This window comes from Brachypodium distachyon, chromosome 1, assembly GCF_000005505.3.
Source record: "Brachypodium distachyon strain Bd21 chromosome 1, Brachypodium_distachyon_v3.0, whole genome shotgun sequence".
NCBI lineage: Eukaryota > Viridiplantae > Streptophyta > Magnoliopsida > Poales > Poaceae > Brachypodium > Brachypodium distachyon.
In genome coordinates this window covers 73,312,538-73,326,661 of record NC_016131.3, presented here as the reverse complement: position 1 = coordinate 73,326,661, position 14,124 = coordinate 73,312,538, and the positions used below count along the sequence as shown (strand labels likewise).

Below are 14,124 nucleotides of genomic sequence, written 5' to 3'. Positions count from 1 at the left end.
AATGTGCTATGAACGATTCAGACTTCGGAATATCCCCTAAAATACTCTGCATATTCTTGTTGAAATCAACATTAGTGGTATGACTTTAAAGGACAGGCACTGCTATGAAAGGGATTATACCCAATTGGAGGTTAAGTAGTTGCACCTTCTGGAAGGAAATTATAGAGTTGCTGGTCCTTTTTGTGATATTTCCTGATAACTTTGATGGAAGAAATGGCTACACCGAGCAATGACTAGAATTTAATTCACTATAAAACTAGTACACTTTTGCTATTATTCGAAGCAATAGTAGAGTACTATTATTAACCAAATCTTGGCAGCGTGTCACATTCACAGACCTAGTTGTAGACATGTAAACAGAACAATTTGCTCTTTCCGATGGTCTGGAAAAATCATGATAGTGTAAAGGTTCATGGTCGGGCCAATGTTAACATGTCCTAGTTCCGATGGTCTGGAAATATCGTTCTTTTGGAGGATTCTCTTTCTTTTTTCTGGCATCGGCCATAATGGTAATCACAGAAATCATTACCATGTTTCTAACTGCAAATGCAGCACCAATCTAGAATTGTTCCCCAATAAGCAAACGAAGCCCAGACGATAAGGTTCCCCATGTTTTTTGTTATCAAATTCAAAATTTCTTTCAGTTCCAGAATGATTACAGTGCTTATCATCCTACACAATCCTTCTTAATTTCCAGTCTCAAGAACTAGGATGACGGGTAACCAACAACAGCATCTCGGAGCATTCAGGCTTTCAACATATAAAACTCAAGAAACTATGAAACCAAAGAAGACAATCTTTGGTCTAATCACTAATGATATAAGGTGGCACTGGACTTCCTCATATCTCACTAAGGTACTCTAAAAGAGATTCGACCTCTTGCCTCAGCACAGTAATTTTCTGCTGCTGGGAAGCAATCCTGTTCTCTATATCTTGCCCGCGCAGCTTCTTCTCAAAGCTGTCAACCACAGTGGAATGCCTTGCCATGAGCTTCTCCTGCATCTCTCTCTCCTTTGCAACCAAGTCCTCTACCTGCAGAACAACGCAATCAGTAACCAAAATGGAATGTTTGTAGTAAGTAAATGCCAAGAGGCAGTTAAGATTCAGATGCCATGATATGGCAAGATGCAATATGTTTCTAGATTTCCTTTGTCATACATGATAGGGCAAGACGTGATATGTTTTTCTAGATTTCAATTGTTGTTATGCATGATAGGGCAAGATGCAATATGTTTCTCGATTTTACTTGTTATGTGAAAGGAATGACAACATAAAAGTGTTCAGTAGTTAACAACAGAAGTATGTTGAGCAAACCTTTGGCCATATCTGATAAGACTGAGTTGATGATTGTAGAGATATCAACAGTGGCTTCAGCTCTTTCGCTAGTTCCTTAAACTGTGCATCGGCAGCTTTACGAGCTGCTTTGCAAGATTTAGTGTCTCCGGTCCTAGACAAATCATGCAATGAGACCTCTAGTTTATCGTGAACTGCTAAGCATTGGCCAAAGATGCTCTGGATTTGCTGAACAGTGGCTTGCACCTGTACCAGAAGTATGAAATAGTCATAAGAAACCAGCACAGCGGAAAACTAAAGCATATTATATACATGAGACCAGAACAGAAAGATGGAACTACAAATCGTGGCATGGATACCATCAATGCTTTTATTACAAGGAAAACGAATCATTCAAAATCATAAACTTTCTGTAATCTATGTTGTTCCATCTTAAACCAATGGCAATGCGACAAAAACCAAGGAATTATTCAAGATTTATCATGGTTTACCAACTTGATGTTTTTTTCTATATCAAAACTACCTGATGTTAAAATCCAAGTCAACTTATGAAACAGGCATTGCCCTACCAGCTACCTGAGCTCTTCACTACCAAGCCTCCTTCGTTGTAAGTTCTCATTTGTAGACCAAAGGGCCCAAACCCCAGCTTTAATGGAAGCATAAAGGTAATCTAAAAAACTAGTTTGGCATTTCTCTAAACAATTCTTAGCTCAACATTGCTTGATGGCCTTCCAAATAACAATGTCACCATAATAAACATCGTGTCAGTGTAACTAGACTATATTGCAGACTTCCTAGTTACTGCATTGCTCCAACAAACCTTCCGACTTATTATTGGAAAAAAATTTGACTAGAGAAAGAAGTTACTCATGAGCCCACAATAACAAAAAAAATAGAGGGGTTTGAGGTCTAAAATAATCATACCTCGTCCCATTGCAGCTTTGCCAGATAAGAAGGAGAGTTCTTAGAAATTGACATGTCAGTGTGCATGTAGGCAATACAGGCAACAAACAGGAGGAAGAAGCCAGTAATCAACATCATCGGCTCAATAAGCAGCGAGATGTTACTGAATTTGTAATACACCTGCATATTGCAAAAAGAATGAATAAATAGTTTGCTATTGTTCACATAAAACACTTGAGGTATTAGTGTGCTGCATGCAGGTAAAGTACTGTTGATAAGTATAAGCCTTTATATGTGATGAAAACCAGTATTACAATCCTTTTTAGATTATTCAGTTAGGTTACCAATTTGGCATAGTTCAAAAGTTTAATTAATCAAGGGGACAAACTAGTTAAAGCAATCTGAAGACAAACCTGGAAGTGTAAATTATGCTCTGGAATAACATCAGGTTTCTCCAAGACAAGCACTGGTCGTCCAGCAATGTCAAGATGTGAGTACTTCACCTGCACCAAACATCACTTGTATTACAACGATGAATAGGATGGGCTAGCCGTTCAGTTACATATCATCCAGTGAGGAACCACCTCTTGCCATTGCTTTGTTGGAAATGGAACTGAAACATCAATATCCTTTGAACCTTCGGGTAGAACAACCTTGTTCAAAAAAAAAAGATAAAATTAATGTGAAATTATTAAAAAAATGGAAGCAATTGCATGGATAAAATTAATTGTGATTCAAGTTCAGTGAAAGATGGCCAAATTCATGTTTTCTCATATGTTATATGTAACCATGATTAAAGGATCTAGAGCCTGGATGTTACCTACAAAAAGGAAATTGTCAACTCATATGTAAACTATGTTTAGAGTCTGCAATTCTGGACCAGAGGACCTATTCTTTTTTGAACGCTGAACAGTGCAACTCAATAAATAAAAGAGAAGGGAAAACATGCAAAACTAAATTCTTGAGGATATGGGTTTAATGCAACTAGCTGCATACCTTTACAATAAGCTTTTCTATGAGAATCTCTTCCACTGGAGAACCAAATGTGATATTGAGAAATCGCTTTCCATCAGAAGTGAAAACAAAATCTTGAAGAGGTAAACCATAACCAATGGTAAAGGTTGTTTGCCAACCACCAAACAATGGAAACCTGGGTTCAATTTCGAGTTGGGTCTGCGATAAGATTGTTGGACATGTTATTCAACAAGTTACACTCTATTTGCACTTGTTAGGAACATTAAACCTTGATATAGAGATGAATAACAGCAGTACCTTCTTAGAATCACTCCACAAGTGTGACGTCGAAATGTTACCGATTTCATCCCTGTAACAAATAGAGTGGGCCGTTGGAGGCAATCTAGCAATAAGATGCCTAAATGACGAAACCCCTCTCACATATGGTCTAGATTGGTAGTCAATCCTGCAAATAGGAACATGAAGTTAGTTCCTTCTGGACATGAATTCTCACCAAGTTATGAGTTGGGCTACTTAAAGCACAAGTTAGAACAGAGACAAACCTGGAGAATTCGCCCTTAAGTCTGGCACCACCATGAGCAATGTTGTAATGTTCAGTAATCTGTACATTCCCCCAGTGGGATATCTCTATCTCCCTAACAAGTTCCTTTGCAACTGCAAATGGGTTGTTGTTCTCAAAGTGGACAATAACAGGGGAGTAGGAAAATGGGGGAAGGTCTTCAAACGGTCCATATTTTAGCTCAGAATCCACAAGTTTTGTATTTGCATACTTTGTGTATGATTCAACCCTTCCACCAGGCAATCTGATACTGAGTGTCTGGACCTTAACAGGGTAAGGTGACAGATAGTGAGAGCTATCCTGAAATACAACAAGCTGCGATTCGGCTTGGGTGATCTCTTCTGGGAATGGTTGGAGAGAGTGTGTAAATACAGTCAAGACATCTAAGTGAAGGATCTTCCCCTTTTGCAAAGGTTTGTGTAAAGATACTGAAAAGAACGTTAGTTCTGGGGGAACTCCAGAAGGTTGAACAGTTTCAATCGGAAGAACAACACTTGGACCCTTCACTTTTCCCTCGGTACCAAATGCTCTTATCGCTGCCAAGTTCTTTGCTTGAATATTGGGAAAAGCCAGCAAGACTTTAGAAACAGGCTCTGACACGACATTTTCAACCTAAAAAAATGGAGGCTATATAAGTAACAGAAGAATTCCATCATAGCACATACAAAGCCCATTAAACACAGGGAAGCACTTGCAAAAACGTGTGTGTTCCACAACAATAGAATGGTTTTAGACTTCTAGTAAGTGCTACGAAGGTATCTTAGAACTATGCAGATCAGCCAAAGAGTCCACAACCATCTACCATATACTGGCAAAAATCCGCAAGACATGAATCTGTTACCAGTGAGCAACGAGTAAGCACTAGCATGAACTAATCAAGGACTCAGACTCATAAAATGTTGCTCAACAATTTTAGAACTACAGAGTGATGTAGGTGGTTCCAGGGGTCGGTACCGGCAACAGTTCTCAAGACATGGGACCAGACATGTTTCAATTCTGATAATAAGGATTTGTTACCAGTGACCAGTGAGGCAGTAACCACTAGCATGGACTAACAAATGACTCAGATGCCTGAAATGCCAACTCCATGGACACATCGCATCATGTTAATGTCAACCATGCTAAGGAGACAAGCTACAAGAGTTATACATACAAAATCACCATGAATTAGGAAGCTCAACATGTCACAACGGTGAGCTGCACGATTAAATTTCCACTTAGCAGAAGCAGAGCCCAGCAACATACATACCTTGAGCGAAGTGAGGACGCGGACGATGTGAGAAGTCAAATCAACCTGCAACGACAGAGAGGAATCCACACACGCACACATCAACATCAGATCCGAGACAACTGCGGCGGGTCCTGAGATCTGGGGAGGAAGGCGACTGACTGACCTTGCGATCTGCCCTGGAGATGACCAGATCGGCGCGTACGGCGGAGGCGGAGGCGCCGGCGAGGAGTAGGAGGAGGAGCGCGGCGAGGCGGGGCGGCGGCGCCATCCTCGGCGGCCAGATCGCGCCGCGGAGGTGTGTGTTGGGCGGCTTCGCGGCGAGATGGATGGGGGGTTGCACTCTGGAAGAAGAAGAAGAATTAAACCCTCGGGCTCGGTGGAAGAAGAAGGAGACCGACTCGTGCGAGACCCGGGCCGGGCCGGACCGGACCGGTTTGTTGCAACTTCTGGCCCGTCCGGCTTGAGCCGCACCACGGGCATTCTTTCTCGCTTCACCGATTCACCCTCTTGCTCTCTCCGCCAATATCCCCCGGCGTCTCGCTCCTATCTCCGGTCTCCGGCGGCTCCGGCGCCGCTGCTAATCCTTCGTTGTGCTGCTGTAGACCTTGCAGTGGGACGTCCTCAGCGCCGCCGTGGGGGTCCTGCGTGCGCCTCCCCGCACCTCGACGGCCTCCTCTGCGGCTACCCCGACCTAGCTCGTCGCCAGTCGATACGCCTCGCGGATTGATAGAGAAGGACAAGGCGACTCCGTAGACGCCCAGTCCCCACGCGCGGCCGCGCCATGGGCGCCGAGGCCACCCAGATCAGCGCCTTCGCCGCCGCAGCCGCCCACGCGCTCTGCTTCGCGGGCCTCGCTGCCGCTCACTCCTTCGCTGGCCGCGGCGCCCTCATCTCCGACCCCGCCCTCGCCCTCCGTCTCCTCGTGGTACGCCCCCACTTCCCCCTCTCATCACCGCCTCGCTCGCTCCCACGTATCTCCTGACCGGGACAATGTTTTTCTCCAGGTCTGTGAGGCGCCGCTTGTCATCGTGGTGTTCAGTTTGCTCCGGCGAGATCCCGAGCGCTGCTCGGTGCGTGCCCGACCTTTACATCAATTGATTCTTCCTAGTAATTTCGTACCGACTGCGGCTTCAAGTTGATTTTGTTCAGTTATAACTTATGAAGTGATTTTGTTTCTTCAATTGCAGCTCATTAAGGCGGCTGCACGTGGATTGCTTGGCCTGCCCATAGGTTAGCTCTCCTTGCTGTGTTTGCATTTGCACTGTGATGTTTCTATCTAGTGTGAAGCACGTCAGTACCTGTAGGATAGCACAGCAGGCCTCCGAATGCATTACCAAAATCATTGCAACAAAAAAATGCATTACCAAAAGGAAAGCCTCACTGCTGGAGATCTGGGTCATTAGCCAGTAGGCTTGCTACCAAAATATGCAGATGCAGTAATATAGCTGCATAGGTTGATTTTCTCTTTTAAAATAACAATAACTGGCGTTGAGTTATTTAAGATCTGCCTATCGCTTTTAGTTTATTTATTCTTATGTTACACTTTTTTCACTGCCAGGAGCATTCCTAAATGCATTTGGTGCGATTGTTCTTGGGGCACCTGTTGGAATCAAGTAAGTGCCGACAAGGATGTTTTGATCATTGTTACTCCCTATGGTAGACACTAGGTAGGAGTCATGCCTAGAATGACCGTTTATATTATATATCTGATTTTAGCAACATTTGCAAGAATGTTTGAATTCACATATAAAAAACACATACCATTAGTACACTATCTTGATGGCATTTCACGTTTGCAGGTATTGGACAGCAACAACCTATTGGTCGCTTCTTATGTCATTGTTCACAGTATGTGGCATTTTCTCTGCTTTACTTATTGTAGACTGACTGCTTGAGCACAACAAGATTGACAACTGGAAACCGACACAGTTGGCTGATCTTGTGCTCATGTATCCAGGAAATTTTGATTTACCATTCCATACTTGTATATTTGAAACATGACAAGCTAAATGCATGAAATTGCAGTTTGTTCCCGCAGCATGTGTGTTCGGAGCTTCCAAAGTCGATTGGCAGAATGTGCTTTCATATTCCGCGTATATTCCTGACTCCTAAATAAGTTTCTAATGTGGGAAGTTCATTAGGTGGAGATGTTTTGTGTATTTTCCAAGCTTACCTGATTTTGCAGGGTTTTTTTGTTTTCGCATGCCAGTTATTGCACATCGTCCAATGTTGTGGACTGCATGATCTCTGTACCATCTCATGGAGCTGTCATAGGAGCATGGCTCGGTGCTTGGCCTATGCCCCTTGACTGGGAGAGACCTTGGCAGGTAACGCTACTGATTGTGACTCTCATGCAGTACGTTGTTAGCTACCTATGTGAAAACAGAGTATCATTGAGAGAACATGATCATCTAGAGATTTGTGTATGTTCAGTACTAACTGTTAATTTGTCTGATAATATGTTGTGGTGCTGCTGTTGTTTGACTACTCGGTACTCGATAGCACGTTTGTTTGGAATATTTCATGTTTTCTATCATGCATCCTATTTTTGGTTAAGTATTTAGTGGCACATGGATGAGGCTTACTTTTCTGAGCCTTACAATTAACCATCTGTTCTCATTGTCACCACCTCACTTTTGCAACTCATGATTTTCTTTGTTCTCATATTCCTTAGGAATGGCCAATATGTGTCACTTATGGTGCGGTTGCTGGGCATTTGATTGGCATGCTAGTATCTCTGATCCTTATAGTTGCTCACAAGAGAAGAGTTCGTGTCAAAGCTGACTAGCCTATGGATGATGAGTGCCCTTCTTCCTTTTCATCTTTCAGTAATGATTTATCGATATTATACTGTACATTATCTTTACCTCTTTCCAAAAAAAATATGTACTTGTTGATTAGATTCCCTGTTGAGGGATGTGCTGATGCCTTCCAATAGTTTCATCCAGGTGATACATTATTGGCACCCAGTTTTCCTTTTTGACAGCTATAGATTATTTTCTTAGTGTAATTTGAATGGTTGTCATTTGTTTTTTTTTATAGTGAGCAAAGATGGTGTTTGCTTTGTTGATTTGATGGTAGTTTATTTTTTGAGTCGGTGAAATTTCCGATCCTTATTGTATCAATCATCACATATTTAGCTCCTATGTTTGCTATACATTGAACTTCATCAATACAGAAACTTGTCTCGTCACCGTTGCATGCTGAAGGAAAAATCAGCACTGGCTATATCAGTGTCAAGGGCTGACGATGAGGCGGACCTCCTCCTGTCAGAAGGGTCTAGTCTGTGGGGTGGATGTGGATGCGATGTGTGCACAACCTGCGCAACCGGATACATGTCCATAGCCTCGTGCTCGGCCCTTGGCGAGGTTGGTATGCTTTGGGGATCTTCTGACCGCATCCTGTTCTTGTGGAGCAGATGCACCGGCGATGAGCCTTGGCTTGGTGTTGCGTCACCGATCATCTGCGCCATGAATGCGTCTGCATCCCGGGTCTTCTTCTTCTCCCTTGCTGTGTTCCTCCAATTCGTCAGTGCCTTGGCCGTCTGCTCATCGAAGATGGCCCTCTTCATGTTTGAGCCCATCTACAAGCGAGCGCTCACATGATTATGGTTGTTCCTATTCTCTCCAGGAGCAAAAAGATTTTATCGAGATTCTCATACAAAATGTACCTGTGTGACTAGTGCATAGAGTGGGAAGGTGATGTAGCTGCACAGAACCTGAAGAGCTACCCCCACCACGACCTTCATGATGCTCAGTCCCATGTTTTGATGGTAGCATTTCTTCAAACCGGGTGTGAACTGCGAGAGAACAGCCAGAACAGCTCTGTCATTGCAGTTCAGCAGACAGTACACAGCACCTGGCGTCTTTTTTTACCAATAATAACTAACATAGAAGTATCTCATACCAGTGCCCAGACGAAATGCGCCATCTGAAACGCGTTCTGGTGATTGATTCCATCGGCAGCAGCAGCAACCACAGGTTAATGTATGTTAGTAATGGCACGTCTATCCCCTCTCTTTTATATATAGATTGAGTAATTGAATGTGGTGAGGTTTATACTGCACATGTACCTGGAACAGTGTCAAATGTATGAGGAACAGGACCCAATCAGGCCGTTTGAACCAGAAGAACTTGTTGCTTGGTTCAACGACAGGAGCCCCCTTGATGACGCTTGCCCGATCCTGGATCTCCTGGGCCATCTCCATGATCACAATCTCTAGCTTGGTTCCAACCAGCAACAGGATCTGTGGACACAGACAAATGACATATGCCAATTAGTTAATGCCATTCTGCAATTGGGGTTTGGCTATTGCTTTCGACAAAGAAATCCGCACTTACGACGAAAGGGACGAAAGAGATCCAGATGAGCGTGTAGATCCCTATTAGCAGAAAAGGAAGAATGAAAAGGTTGGAAAATGACGGCGGATACGAGACAATTCAACAAAGTTTGAGGAGCAACGGAGATTAGGAAGAGGGTTAGGATTAGGACAAAAGAGCCGCACCGTTAATATCAAGGAAGAGCGTGAGAACCGCCACGAACCACAGCGGGAGGCTGCGAAAACAAGCCAAATGCGTCAAGATCCATCCATCCATTCCAAGGACGTTGCAAATAGCAATAGCATATGGAACCAACGGCTATTTAATTAGTATGTATATGTGAGTACAGAGAGACAGAGAGAGGAATGGGACCTGATACCGACGACTACTTTGAAGTCGTCCTCGAGTGACCTCTTGATGTATTTGTGGAAGTCGAACTTGCTGTTCTGCGACAAATGCGCCTGCGCAGCAAACAACAACAAGAAGAAGAAATTACATGTAATCCTTGTGCTGTGATAAAACATTATAACGTCTAATGTCAGATTTGAGTATAGTAACTTCAGAAGCTGCGCTCCGTTGCAGCAACGGTGAAGAGAGGTTCGAGATGGGTTAATGAATTAATTACATTGATGAAGCCTTGGCGCATGGTCAGGTAGTCCACCTTGGTGACTGACCCGAAGAACTGCCTGAAGAACGCCACCTGACATCGAAAACATCACAACCACAAGAAGAGGATCAAAAAGGGTTGCAAGAATCAACCATATATGATGATATAACGTATCAGGTTCAGGAACTCACGATCCATCTGACGCCAGGAGTGCTGGAGAGGCCCATGTGCCGCTTCACGAAGGACGTCTGGTGCGTGAAACGGAACCGCGAAGGATCTGCAGGAATCGAAAAGCAAACACATCAAGCTTGCTGCACTCAAACTCTGAACAACAGCAATGCATCAGGTTCAGAAAGAAAGAAAAAAGACTGTGGTGGATTCTGACCATTTGCGAACTGATACTCCAGTGAGGTTGTCTCCGACTCCCATTTCTTCCATTTCTTCATCTGCACGAAACAACGACAAATACGCCGGAGCAGGAAAAAAGATTAAGGACCAATAACAACAGTTCTGCAGTGGGAATTAATTACTCCCTACGATCCATATTACTTGTCAAAATATTACATGTATCTAGACGCTTTTTAAACATAGATACATTCATATTTGCACAAATTTGAGACAAGTAATATGGATCGGAGCGAGTAACAGTTTTGTTTGCACTGGAAGTCTGATGAAAGAAACCAATGTGATACGCTACGCCTGCAGTCAGACGCAGTCACTCAGAAACTCACCTTGAGACGCCCTAGAGCCATGGTGGTGACGCTGTAGAAGACATGGAAGACGGCGAGCACGAAGATGAATATGTGCAGCTGGTGCATGCTGCTTGCAGACATCAGCGCCACCTTGCCCTGCAACAAAGATGAAAGATACAAAGACAAAGTTATTATCGACCTCATCTTCCTCGTTCCTTCTGTAAGCAGAGGCTCTGTTTCGTCCCGGCTTCTGCAGCTGATGACGTCGATGGTCGCTCACCTGGCTCGCACAGGGGTCAACTCCGGGCGCGGCGGCCAAGAACCGACGGTGGATTTCTTCCTGGAACCAGAGTAGCCTCCGGCGGCCGTTGTCCTTGCCTTCGTCGTCGGCGTCCTCGGCTGCCACTGACAGCTTGCACGGTAGCATGACGCTGCCGGCCTCCTTGGAGATGCATATCTTGGAGATTGGCGTTTGCCCCACGGTGAGGAGCAGGGAAATGAAACCCATCAGCATCAGCTCTGCAGGCCGTGATAGAAAATTAGCTAAAGCCAGGCATGATCCCAGTCCCAGCGCGACAAAAAAATGGAAGTATATTTGTAACTTCCATTTCAGAAACAAGTTGCCTGCTGATATGTTCGGACCGTTTGAATTCGATTGCCGGTGTAAATTTTCGTACTATATGGAATCTAGGTAGGAACTGAAACCGAATCATCTGCGTGCAAGACAGAGGCTGCTAGTGCGCACCTGCTTTGATCTTCTCGAGCGCCTCGGCCACGGCCTTCTTCTGCCGCTTCTGGAACCACTGCAATTAAGATTACACACAGAATCAACCGATGGTCAGCACAAGCTAGAGCTAACCTCCAGAAACCAGAATTAGCAGACGTGCGTATTACATGGCCGAGCTTGTGGAGCGCGTGCTCCAAGGCGAGGGAGAGGAGTATCATGACGAGGCAGACGACCGCCACCGCCCACGTCGGCGTCTGCGGCAGCTCCCGCCCTACCGCCGGCCCCGCCATCGCTCCTCTCACGCCCTCTACCTGTCTTCACCTGATTCCCCAACGCGCGACAATCCCAAGTCGCAACCACCAAAAAACAGCCCGGCAGAAAGGCAACGCGAGACCTCTTCTCCGACCGTCGTCAGGCCTCAGCAAAAGAGCAAATTAAGCCCAACGAACGAACGACAAGACAAGCACGTATGTACGTGCAGCAAAGTACAGTAGCTTTGAACGAGCACTGCACCAGCCGCGCGAGCAGCTGGGTTCCGTAACTACGTGGCCGGCCGCAGCAGGCGCAAAAGCAAAGCAAATCAAAGCAAAAACGCACGCGCGCTACGTGTAGTTGCGTCCGGAGCGCGGGGGCTGTGCTGTGGGTGTGTCTGGCTGGGCGTGTCGTGGCGAGGCGGCAAACCGGGCGGGCGAGAGAGTGTTTTTATCGGCTCCGGGGGGGGCGCGGCCGCGTCAAAGCGCGTATGTGGAGGGATTGCCGGCGCAAGGGTGCCGGAGCGAGACAGCTGATCGGTTTCGGGGGCGATTCCGCGCTGCTTTTGGGACGAAACACCGTGAGATACTATGTTTTTCTTGCGGTTGGAATGGATCCGGGGTCGGGTCTCGGGTCAATCTATCGGGTGCGGTGGTTGAATTCGCCTACGAACGTACGCAAAAGCCAGCCTGATGGGTGCTCGGCCGGCACCGGGGTCCCCATCTCGGTATCGCCGTATAGCTATTAGCTGCAGGCAGGACAAATGTTCTCTTAACCCATGACGAGGGCCGGTGTTTCTATATTGCAGCCAGTGTTATCGGTCGGGCTTATTAGCGGGGACGGAGAGTTCGTTGGGACTTTTCATTTCACGGGAAAGAGCGGCGCAAAAATACAAGGGCCCCCCGACCGAATTATGTGACGTGGGATTCCCTTTCCGAGTAATCTAGTGCTTTTTTTATTTTTTTTGAGAAGAACGTTCCACGACAAAAGCTTGTAAAACATACCACGTTGCGACGACTTGCGTACGTGGACGTCTAGGTGGCATGAGTTGAGTTGGATCTGCATGCTGTTTTGACTGGTTTTGTTTTAGAGTACTCCGTAGTGTACAATCCTACTGTTGACTGCTAGTATGTGGTCGGTTTGTGTGTTTGGATGGAATAGTCCACGGCCCGCCAAGGGCTGTCTATGGTGGTGGGGGAAGCTAGCTGCGTCCTGGTGGAGTCCATTCTAGTGGACTACGGGTCTCAGACCGAGTCAACGAAAGCATTCAAGCATCCGGCTGCTACGAGCAATAAGTGTGCAGGTTTGAACATCTTACTCCAGCGGTTATTGCGACGATCAGTTACCACGAGTGCTTGATAAACAGACGGGATCAAGTCTCGCCCGGCGAAATTCGGACCAATTCCAATCGGAAAAACTGTTAATTTTACTGTTCAACGAGACAAACTGACAAAGAGTTGGATAGGTGTAATGTGCGTATCAAACGGAACCTGTTTGAGAACACGCACCGTTCCACGGTTCCACCGAGATATTTCGACTCACGCGTCACGAGCGCGAAAGGTAACAGGAAACGAATTAATTGAGCTTGATGATCAAGCCCAGTAACGGGCCCATACGTCAACAAGCGAGCCAGGAAATAACTGAAAGCGTGACCCTTTCGTGTGCTTAGTACGAGTATAATGCAGCGACTTCTAGAATTTCACGAATCATCTTGCCCGGTACAAGGATTCTCAAAAAAAAAAAGTAAAAAAAAAAATCTTGCCCAGTACAGTATTTATGATATCGGTCGTTCTTTCACGTAAGCCTTTGGATCAACGTATAACCGTCATTATCCGCAAAAAAAAAAGTCTAACCGTCGTTATCCTGAATCACAGCCACACCCTTCCAACAAAAAAAACCAATATTTACCAAATTTAGTATAATCATCCTAGATCGACTAATTAGTGGTGTGCAATCTTAGGTAACCGCGCGAGATTCTTCAGGAAATACCAAACAACTAGCTAAAATTGCAAGACGTCAATATGATGCCGGAATGACTGCTGATAGACCTTAAACTTAAAACTCAGCGCACGAGAATACTTGGATACGGGGTCTTTTCGTTCCAGGACAAAACTTGCACAACACAACCTCGTACACACACATACACGTGTTGCACACGTGTCGGCAGCTGGCACGCGTGGAAGCCCACGCGAGACCGCTGCTTTTGACTGTTCCGGTCGCGCGACGGGAGAAAATTCGCCATTGAAGGATGGAAAGACTGTGTTTCGTACCATGAATAGTACTGCTAAGCTTAGAACGGGTCGAGCTGGGGGAGTCAGTCGGCCCATCGTGTGAAGTCAAGTGCAGCCAACCAGGGCATCAGAGCGTGAGAGGCGATGGCCACGGCCAGCGCTCCGGGCGAGTTTAATGGTGGCGCTGCCGACTGCCGTTTGCCCGAGGTAATCGATGGGATAGCTTCAAAACCCCGGAGAACTCTGACCGGTTCGGGATGCCAGACGTAGACGAATTAACAGACGGCAGTTGCCCTAAAAAAGAGAGAGAGAGACGGCAGTTCAGAGGTTAAAAG

General features: G+C 45.6%; 3 protein-coding genes across 4 annotated transcripts; 1 reads left to right on the top strand and 2 right to left on the bottom strand.

The window, feature by feature from the left end:
- Positions 1 to 593: 593 nt before the first annotated feature.
- On the bottom strand, positions 594 to 5,320 carry LOC100831476 (dolichyl-diphosphooligosaccharide--protein glycosyltransferase subunit 1A). Its single transcript, XM_003558862.4, has 10 exons — positions 5,125 to 5,320; positions 4,980 to 5,024; positions 3,714 to 4,342; positions 3,469 to 3,616; positions 3,193 to 3,369; positions 2,781 to 2,849; positions 2,610 to 2,699; positions 2,218 to 2,376; positions 1,315 to 1,539; positions 594 to 1,032 (listed from the first exon to the last, which is right to left on the bottom strand). The coding sequence occupies exons 1-10, from the start codon at positions 5,227 to 5,229 to the stop codon at positions 841 to 843; spliced, it is 1,839 nt and encodes a 612-aa protein (XP_003558910.1). The 5' UTR covers positions 5,230 to 5,320; the 3' UTR covers positions 594 to 840.
- Positions 5,321 to 5,444: 124 nt separating this feature from the next.
- On the top strand, positions 5,445 to 8,031 carry LOC100831174 (phosphatidylinositol-glycan biosynthesis class F protein). Of its 2 annotated transcripts, none has more exons than XM_003558861.4 (8): positions 5,445 to 5,886; positions 5,966 to 6,031; positions 6,149 to 6,191; positions 6,520 to 6,574; positions 6,761 to 6,809; positions 6,987 to 7,054; positions 7,171 to 7,288; positions 7,636 to 8,031. In XM_003558861.4, the coding sequence occupies exons 1-8, from the start codon at positions 5,743 to 5,745 to the stop codon at positions 7,747 to 7,749; spliced, it is 657 nt and encodes a 218-aa protein (XP_003558909.1). In that variant the 5' UTR covers positions 5,445 to 5,742; the 3' UTR covers positions 7,750 to 8,031. The 2 variants fall into 2 exon arrangements, with proteins under 2 accessions (XP_003558909.1, XP_014752412.1); XM_014896926.2 differs by having other exon boundaries at positions 7,147 to 7,288.
- Positions 8,019 to 12,077, bottom strand: LOC100830665 (protein MLO). The gene is made up of 14 exons (XM_003558859.4): positions 11,474 to 12,077; positions 11,325 to 11,382; positions 10,860 to 11,098; positions 10,619 to 10,735; positions 10,273 to 10,333; positions 10,079 to 10,164; positions 9,906 to 9,980; positions 9,653 to 9,741; positions 9,466 to 9,515; positions 9,302 to 9,342; positions 9,034 to 9,207; positions 8,868 to 8,903; positions 8,632 to 8,760; positions 8,019 to 8,544 (listed from the first exon to the last, which is right to left on the bottom strand). The coding sequence occupies exons 1-14, from the start codon at positions 11,594 to 11,596 to the stop codon at positions 8,152 to 8,154; spliced, it is 1,671 nt and encodes a 556-aa protein (XP_003558907.1). The 5' UTR covers positions 11,597 to 12,077; the 3' UTR covers positions 8,019 to 8,151.
- Between the last annotated feature and the right edge of the window lie 2,047 nt (positions 12,078 to 14,124).

Coding starts and splice junctions, on each gene's coding strand:
- LOC100830665 (XM_003558859.4), bottom strand. CDS start 11,596: ATGGCGGGGCCGGCGGTAGGGCGGGAGCTGCCGCAGACGCCGACGTGG. Junction 9,981..10,078: donor CTCCTGGCGTCAGATGGATC/GTGAGTTCCTGA, acceptor TTTCGATGTCAG/GTGGCGTTCTTCAGGCAGTT. Junction 8,545..8,631: donor TCTATGCACTAGTCACACAG/GTACATTTTGTA, acceptor GCTCGCTTGTAG/ATGGGCTCAAACATGAAGAG.
- LOC100831476 (XM_003558862.4), bottom strand. CDS start 5,229: ATGGCGCCGCCGCCCCGCCTCGCCGCGCTCCTCCTCCTACTCCTCGCC. Junction 2,700..2,780: donor CAACAAAGCAATGGCAAGAG/GTGGTTCCTCAC, acceptor TGTTTGGTGCAG/GTGAAGTACTCACATCTTGA. Junction 2,377..2,609: donor AGCATAATTTACACTTCCAG/GTTTGTCTTCAG, acceptor TGCAATATGCAG/GTGTATTACAAATTCAGTAA.
- LOC100831174 (XM_014896926.2), top strand. CDS start 5,743: ATGGGCGCCGAGGCCACCCAGATCAGCGCCTTCGCCGCCGCAGCCGCC. Junction 6,575..6,760: donor GGGGCACCTGTTGGAATCAA/GTAAGTGCCGAC, acceptor TCACGTTTGCAG/GTATTGGACAGCAACAACCT. Junction 6,810..6,986: donor TTCTTATGTCATTGTTCACA/GTATGTGGCATT, acceptor ATGAAATTGCAG/TTTGTTCCCGCAGCATGTGT.